We start from the raw sequence: 9,344 nt of genomic DNA on the forward strand, positions 1-9,344 counted from the left end.
AGTCTATTATCCCCGAAAAAAAATAAATCGTTCTGGGAATACGAGATTCACGTGGGCGGTAGTAGCACTGCAGACTATTTTTTTTAAAAAAAACCCCGACTGGGCCCCGATTATTTCCCCGAGGCTCGCAAACGCGTAGTTGGGAAGTTCGGACAGGCTTATCCGAACGAGGTGGGCACCACCGGGCAGAGCCCTCTCCCCCCCCCCCCCCCCCCCCCCCTCTCTCTCACACACACATCCCCACCCACCCACACAGACACAGAGTCTTCGTTCGCGCATACTCACAAACGCTTATTATATAGGTAAGTGCCCAAGCAGATCAGCTCGCTCTCTCTCTCTCTCTCTCTCTCTCTCTCTCTGTGCGTGCGGATGCAATTGCACGCATACGCATTTGCATGCACACCTGCAAGGATTGCAGTGAAGCTGATGCATATAGCTATAGCTGAAGGGTGGTGGCGTCGTCTCGTGTCGTGCGTGCAGGAAAGCAAGTAAGTAGTGAAGATGGTGTTGAAGTCGGAGATCTCCTACAACGAGACCGGCTACCCCAAGAGGGTCGTCGACGTGGCTGCCACGGTCGCCAGCAAGGGCGGCCTCTTCTTCGTGGAGCCCTCTGATTGGAACTTCCACATCATCTCCCACACGTGGACGGACAGCGCCCGAGCCCTCAAGGAGCGCTGCGAAGAAATCCTTGTCGGCATGGGATGGACTCGCGACATGGACCCCGAAGGTCACATTTACACCACTGCCTTCAACGATCCCTCCCTCTTTGCTGGCCTCTCCTACTACGATGAACTCATCGACTTCCTCTCCTTGCTCCAAAGTGATGGTGTGGAGAAGGTTTGGCTCGATGTCATCTCCACCAATCAATACGACGCCATCGAGACCGCCACTGAAATGGTTAACATGGGCGGCTTCTACGGCCTTAGCTTGGGTTGCTATGTTGCCCCACATGGCATTGGCTCCTCCAATGGCTACCAAGTTCTTGACTCCGGCACCAAAATCCCACGGTGGTTCTCACGCGTGTGGACCTTCCAAGAATCAGTCTTGCCTGCGAAGATCTACTTCATTGTAGAGAAGTTTGATGACACTATCATTGATTACATCAAGAAGGTGAGTAATTCCCACTTACATGACAAGGTTTGGATTGATTGGGATGACAATGCTGCTTACGAGGATGAGATCACCGATGGCAAGTTATATGTGAGTGGTAGTGGTGATAAATCTAGAAGAAAATTCCCTAAGTCTACTAACTTGTATGCTTTGGGTGCCAAGGCTTACTTTGAAATGATGGGCACTTGCTTGGGAGTGCATGTGCATGGTCTAGAAGATCTCTCCCCCAAGCTTTTCGAGGACTTCTATGAAGCCTTTGGGGAGATTTCCTCTGGAGATCAAGAGATCTACTTAGAAACAGTAGTGAAGCAAGTGAGAGTGAGGAATGCCTCAAGTGAGGAGGATAGAGTGCTTGGTATCTTGGGACTTATGGGCTTCAAGGATGTGCATAGTCTTGAGAAGAATCGAGGACTTAGTGCGCAAATTGTCTCACTTGCACAATTGCTCTTTTCTGAGAAGGGTGCAGTGGAGCATTTGCTTCTCAATTTGTGTGCTGCAGAGTATGAAGGATATGAGGTGAATGGAATCTCTTGGGCGCCTGATCTTACAGCGGATCCTGATGATAGTAGGGCTCAATTTAGGAGGTATGTATAAAATACTACATTGAAACAGTTTGATTATTTCTAAATATGCATGTCTTAATTTTAACATAGTGAGACATTTGATGCATGGTTCTTTTTTTTTCCTCAATTCAACTCTTAGATGCAGTGATCAAGCATGACTAGCAACAACGTTCTCATCGTGCGGTTGAGGCTTGGTTTTTAATTATCTCAAGTCTACATATCAATTAACTTAGGTGCTAGGAAATTGTCAAATCAACATTAGAATTGTAACTTGCCATTACCCTAATAATTGATCATCGATACAGGGTGCAATGTTAGACACCATTTCAAACCTCACCAGTTGCCTAACAAGAATTGCTTCCAGTCAGTTTTTCGATTCCTTTTACATGCATAGAAGCCCTAGTATATTGCATTTCTAGAAGAAACCTAGCATTGAGGGCACTCAATTTAGGAGTTTTATAAATGTAGTCACACCTTGAAATTGAGATACATGATACATGAAGCTCATCTAGTGCCAGAAAATTTTCTAACTAGCTCTTGGTGTAATCTTCTTAAAAGGTGTCATAAGGGATCACAATAATGCAACGATATGGTAAACATATGTCTAGTACATGAGACTCAATTACCAGGTTAAATATGTATTTCTTGGTTGCAGGTATTTCATAGACAATGTCATATTGAAGCAATATGAAGCAGAAGTGATGGGTGTGGGAGCTGATGGAAGTCTAGAGTTGAAGGCCCAAATAGTGACGGGAAACCTAGTGAGGACGGATGATGCGAGTGGGATAAGCTACTACTTGAAGGTGAGTTGTTTAAAACTTGACTACTTGTTTAAGTCATGGGGATGGGCAATTTACTACTTGAAAGAACTTTGATCTTAAAAAAGTTGAGGGGTATTTTAAAAAGTTGAGGGGTATTTTGGGAATTTTAAAAAGTTTGAGGGGTATTTTGGGAATCTCCACAAATTAGAGAGGTATGTTGATAATTTTCCCAAAAAAAAACACTTTGGAAATGTTTTTTAAATTTGAGGGTACTTTGGGATTTTCCACAAATTAGAGGGGTATGTTGGTAATTTTCCCCCAAGAAAAAAACTTGGGAAATGTTTGTGAGGATAATGAGGGGCAGTTTGGGAATGTTTGAGAAATTGAAGAACATTTTGGAAATTTTTGGCCAAATACAAGGGGGATGTTGGGAAATTTTGAAATTTGAGGGGTATTTTGAGAATTTCCACAAATATAGCGGTATTTTGGTAATTATCCCTAAAATGATTGTGGATGTCTTAACCGTGCGTACTAATGGGAACCGAAAATTCCTTATGAGGATAGAACCTAGATATTCAAATTTTATCATTCTTTCCTAAATTTGGTTCCTGAGCAACAAAAATTCCGGAGCTGACGCATGGCGGGTAGAGACACAAAACACGTGGAAAATATCTAGATGATGTCACTTTGTCCCAAAAATAATAGAGATTTTGAGAATGTAATTGACAAAAAATGATAATAATTTTATGGCCAAGCCTGATGTCTTTATAAGTTGTGGATATGTTTCTTTGTTGTTGAAGGTTGGATCCTTGGTGATAACATTGAGCCATGACACGGATCTTGATCATAATCTACCCATACATACGTACTATAAGGACGAGAATGCACGCGCATGGTTGGGCGGCATGATGATAGCAGCACCCAATATACATAAGATGAAGACCTACCCCACCAACCAAAAGCATCTTCCCATTTGTGACATCACTCTAGTCTACTTGGGCAACACCCACCATGATCCTCATAAGCGTGGTAGCACTTGCGTGCTCATGGCTTGCATCCCCATTGGCGCCAACACTCTTCACAAGATCGGCATCCTCCACCCGCAAGCGAGTCTTGCCATACGTGCCAGACGCCTCTTCCTCTCCCCACGTTCTCTTGTCACAGTTGGAGGAGTTGGAGGTGATCTCTCCCCTTACCTTGAAAAAGAGTGTCAAGCTGCTCTTCAAAGCTTCAACACTGCCTAACCACCACACTCACTTTTTCTGTCTCTCGTCTTTCTCCCTATACTTTTGAGGTTCTTCTTGGCTCGAAATGGCTATGATTGGGTGTATAGGAGATGCACACAATTTGTATGATGCCATAATAAACTCACATTGTCTATGCATGCTACATGAGGACACCAAGCAAGGCATGAAACTTGACTCTCTCTCTCTCTCTCTCTCTCTCTCTCTCTCTCTCTCACACACACACACACACACACACTCACACACTCACACACAAAAGAAAAATTACTCATCAATTATATAAACTTGGTCTTGTTTTTTCCTACGTGCAATTGAGTAAGCAATTGAGTAACCAATCCTCTTGACATGCAATTCTCTTTACTCAATTGCAATCCTCTTGACATGCACATATGAAGAATTGAGGGGTGCTTTCTTCTTTTTAATTTTGATGTGTATTAATTGCTCTTTTAAAAGTGCTATCCTTGCATTTCTTGAGATGTCCGCCCTTGTTTTTTTAGAAGTCCAGCGCAAGGAAGCTTGAAAGCATTGTACTCTGCCTTGTTGGCAGGTTTTTAGTATTTTATCTAAATCTTGCCAAGTTTCAAATAAGATTGAATGGCAATCCTCCTATTGTATTTCATGACGCTATTTCTCAACAACTACAAAAGTCTAAACAGATTTCAATAGATTACAAATTACAAATTTTGTGATGTCCAAAATTTGTAGGTCTAAGTATACACTCAATCGACACTTTGTTGTATGTTGCACATTTGTGAAACCCCCATTAATAAGAAAATCCATTAGGTCTCCCCAATCTCAAAAAACAAAAAACTCTTTCAAAACATATTAAGTACGCAAGTGAAAGGTGAGCTTAGGAAATGAAAAGACGTATGAAGGTAGAAAGTCAAAAGACCTTTTCTCTCCATATAAAGAGGTGTCTCTCTTCTCTTTTATTTTTTCTTTATCGTTTTCCTCTCTCTCTCTCTCTCTCACACACACACACACACACACACACACACAAACATAATGTTGTATTCGTCCTTCCCAACTAATATTGTTGCAAATCTACGTACCTTGTTTTTGCTCGTTGTTACGTGCTATAGACTAACGTGTTTTTCTTCTTGTTGAGGAAATATTTGAATTAGGAATGCCTTTTAGTTTTTTTTGAAGCCATTAGGAATACCTTTTAATTTTTTTGAAGCTATTAGTGCACATATTTTTGGCCAGATTTTGGTCTTTAACAGCAAAGTGATGGTGGTTGTCGTGATTATAATGGTAATGAAGCAATCAAAGTACCCAATTTGGGGGGCCAATTGCCCCCAAACATGGGTCGAGGATAACAACTTCCAGGAATATTTTTAGGGAATATGTTTTTCCTCGACTGCCATATCATGTGTATACTCTATACTAGTAAAGTATTGATCAGTGCTGGCCAATAATTGGTGTGGATGGAATCTTGCGGTCATGGTTGGTTACCACGAGTGGTGTGCAATCAATGTTTCTCGTGTTGCATTTAGTACCAACCAGCCACCATGAACCAAGGCATCCATGTTGTGATATCCATCCCTTGTTACTAATGCATTCTCTACATTCTATTATCTTTGTTATTTCAACCACCATCTAAGCTCTACGTAGAGAGCGCGTGTGTGGGAAACGTCATCGCATTGTATCATGTTGATAATCAAAGTTTTTTATTCTCCCTATTGCTTAAATTGTAGTATTTCTCTGCTCTCTTTTACTGTGAGATCCTAGTTGCTCTTAATTTATGTTACAGTTGTATCCAAAGATATAGACTTGGGAACTAGTTTGATTATTTTATCCAAGGATACGAACTTGGGAACTTTGAGAATTTTCAAGTAGATTGTACTCAATTTGTGTGCATTCTTTGCATGTGGTTACTTTGCGTATACATATCACAACCTGCCAACAAAGATACTAGCAAAGTTGTCCATGTTATTTGTCGCTCATATATAATGAGCAATTTGTACCTTAACTTATTAGATTTTCTATGAAGCCTAGGTTGAAGCCTAATATCCGCAAGACGTGAAGATGTGAAGAGGGGGGAGAATAATACGCGGGTAACCTCCCTTCCTTGAGAAATTTTGCCCTAAGGCCAAAGGCCTTTGGGCGTTATGGTGTGGAAAAGCAACTAGCAAGTCAAGCTATGGTAGACAACAGAGCGCCGAGAGATGAGGAGAGAGACATCGCGTTGTGTGGTGCTTCGCGAGCCTCGAGTGGAGCTTGTCTCTCTCCTCGTCACAAGCCCCCCTATGCATGGCCCTTCCCACCACCTAGAAAGAGATCTTTTCCATGATTCTCATTGTTTGCATGATCATACAAAAGCATGCAAGGGATGAGTCCAAGAACTCTAGGCCCAAAAATAGCCTTGCTCTGATACTGGTTGAGGACCCTGGAGATGCCATAGTGAATCCTCTTTCCAACCTCCCTTTATATAGCCACCTGGCCTAGGATCCCTAGTATGAGGACCCTAGAATTGCCATAGTGAATCTGCCCAACCTCCCTTCATATAACCACCTAGCTTAGGATCCCTTCCCACTAGCTGTCGGTCCTTGACCTAGGGTTGACCTTGGCATGACACTTCCAACCATATCCTTGTTTGGGACAAAGATATTGGGCCCAACCATGCCCACTCTTGGCATTCATGTATGGCCTTGGGACCAAGCATGTGAGCAAGGTATAGTAAGCCAACATGATTTTTCCACTCAAACATTCTCTTGGGAGCATGTTAGCAAGGTATAGGAAGCCAACATGATTTTTCCACTCAACAAGGATGCTCTTGAAAGCATCCTTGTTCCAAGAGGACAAGCTTGGTGCTAGGATCAACCATTCAAGCTTTCAAAGTCTTGTGATCAATCATGTGAGCATGTTACCATGCATCATATCATGATATTAGGAGATAGCACCCAAGCATGGTCATGATGCATGGTAACATGCATCATGATATGATGCATGTTACCATGCATCATATCATGATATTAAGAGATAGCACCCAAGCATGATCATGATGCATGGTAACATGCATCATGATATGATGCATGTTACCATGCATCATATCATGATATTAGGAGATAGCACCCAAGCATGGTCATGGGACCATGGAAAATTTTTGCACTCAAGTTCAAGCAGCATCATGGTATGAATAATCCAAAGTTGGCCTTTGGATCAAGCTTCCAACCATGTCCTTGTTGGGACAAAGATCTTGGGACCAACCACACCCACTATTGGCATTTGTGCATGGTCTTTGGACCAAGCATGTTAGCAAGGTATATGAAGCCAACATGATTTTTCCACTCAACAAGGATGCTCTTGGGAGCATCCTTGTGCCAAGAGAACAACTTGGTCCTAGGACCAACCATCCAAGCTTTCAAAGTCTTGTGATCAATCATATGAGCATGTTACCATGCATCATATCATGATCTTAGGAGATAGCACCCAAGCATGGTCATGGGACCATGGAAAATTTGTGCACTCAACTTCAAACATCATCATGGTATGAATCATCCAAAGTTGGCCTTTGGATCAGGCTTCCAACTATGTCCTTGTTAAGACAAAGATCTTGGGACAAACGATGCCCACTCTTGGCATTCATGCATGGCCTTTGGACCAAACATGCTAGCATGGTATAGGATGCCAATAAAATTTCTGCACTCAACCATGCTTTTGATAGCATCCTTGTTCCAAGAGAGCAAGCTTGGTATTAGGACCAACCATCAAAGCTGTCAAAGTATTGTGGCCAAGCATCTGAGTGTGGTCCTAGGAACAAGTATCTTATCTTGGTCTTAGGAGCTAGCACCCAAGCATGTTCGTGGGATGGAAAATTTGTGCACTCAAGTCCCAGCATCACTGTGGGATGAATCATCCAAAATTGGCCTTTGGATCAAGCCTCCAACCATGTCCCTGGGACAAAGACATGGGACTAACCATGCTCACTCTCGGCATTCATGCATGGCTTTTGTAAAATTGTACCAAACATCTTAGCATGGTAGAGGAAGCCAACACAATTTTTGCACTCAACCATGCTCTTGGGAGCATCCTTGTTCCAAGAGAACAAGCTTGGTCCTAGGACCAACCATCCTACCTTTCAAAGTGTTGTGACAACATGAATCCAACATAGCATGGTATATGAAGCCAACACAATTTTTGGACTCACTCATGTTCTTGGTACCATCTTTGTTCCAAGAGAACAAGATTGGTCGGAGGGCGAAGCCTTTAAGTGTGGTCCTAGGAACACGCATCATATCATGGTCTTAGGAGGTAGCACCCAAGCATGGTCATGGGACCATGGAAAATTTATGCGTTCAAGCTCAAGCATCATTGTAGAATGAATCATCCATATTTGGCCTTAGGATCAAGAATGCAACCATGCCCTTTGGACAAACATGTTGTGACCAACCATGTCCACAAGACAACTTTTTCACTCAACCATTCTCTTGGGACCATCCTTGTTCCAATAAAACAAATTTGGTCCTAGGACCAAGCACTTTATGACTCTATAGACACTTCTAAGGGGTCTCGTAAGAGACTAAAGTCAAAACAAAAAATATAACGTGTGATCGAGAAACTTCTAGTCAGACGATGTATTCAAGATTTAAATATTTTTGATTTTCTTGATGACTTCAATTCCAGGGTTATTTACAAGGGGGTAATATGGACGCCCTCCAAATTTGGCACGTGTCTTCTACACCGGTAGTTGCCAATTTTCACTTTTGTGTGAGAGAGATGAAGGGAGATTATCATTTAGAAATGGCACAAGAGGGAGCTCGCAGAGGGAATGATTGCTGGCTTTTGTTGGGTATATGTGAGCATGACAAAAATCATCTAGCCGTCGATCACGCAAAATTCTGATCCATACTATTTGTTGTGTGTCTGGAAAGATGTACCTAAAGCAAGTTCCTCCCTATTACAATATTCTAGAACCAAATGAGTATCCGATTGTCAAAACCTTGACTTTGAACTACCTTCAATTCCACTATATACAAACCCCCCCCCCCCCCCCCCCCCCCCCGCCCCCCCCCTACAAACTCAATTTGAATTAGCAAGGACCAACACATTAATGCAGGCATCACATCATCTAAAAATGCTTAGCTATAAGATCCCCAATTCTTGGGTCTCTTTTAAAAATAAGAAAAATAGATTCCAATATACGTTTCGTAAAATTTTGGTTTGAAATGCTTGTTTGATAGTGTTGGAAGGTTCTGAAGTGGAAAGGAAGGTCGTTTTCATGTTTCGATAGGTCACACGGACGTTTGGTTCAATTTTGAAAAAAATATGTTTTATTAGCTTTTTCATGTTTTTTGTGCTTTTTTGCAAAAAACAAGACCAAATTCTTAATTCACGAGTCCGAAGAAAGGTATGGTTTAATCTTATAAAATTTTTCTTTTCAAACGCATTTCATGATTTTTAGTGCTTTTTAGTGAGAAGCGAGTCTACTTTCTTGTTCCGGTGGACAAGGGGAACGCATGGTTCAATTTTAGAAATTTTGCTTTTTTTAAAACCTTTTACAATACTTTTAGGTTTTTGTGCTTTTCGATGTTTCTAAAAAGCAACATGCTTTTTAGGTTGACTTAAATATAAAAATGTTATTTTAGTCATTGTTGGACATAAAAACGACCATTCGGAGAAGAAACGGGATTAAACAAGATTTTTACGAGAATTATTTTTATAAA

General features: G+C 41.7%; 1 protein-coding gene across 1 annotated transcript; it reads left to right on the forward strand.

The window, feature by feature from the left end:
- The first annotated feature begins 243 nt into the window (after positions 1-243).
- On the forward strand, positions 244-3,860 carry LOC147442525 (uncharacterized). Its single transcript, XM_086528681.1, has 3 exons — positions 244-1,694; positions 2,329-2,476; positions 3,235-3,860. Exons 1-3 carry the CDS (start codon positions 502-504, stop codon positions 3,676-3,678), a joined length of 1,785 nt encoding a protein of 594 aa, XP_086384807.1. The 5' UTR covers positions 244-501; the 3' UTR covers positions 3,679-3,860.
- The last annotated feature ends 5,484 nt before the right edge of the window (positions 3,861-9,344 follow it).

Source organism: Adiantum capillus-veneris, chromosome 14, assembly GCF_014529385.1.
Source record: "Adiantum capillus-veneris isolate H3 chromosome 14, ASM1452938v2, whole genome shotgun sequence".
In the NCBI taxonomy this organism is placed as follows: Eukaryota; Viridiplantae; Streptophyta; class Polypodiopsida; order Polypodiales; family Pteridaceae; genus Adiantum; species Adiantum capillus-veneris.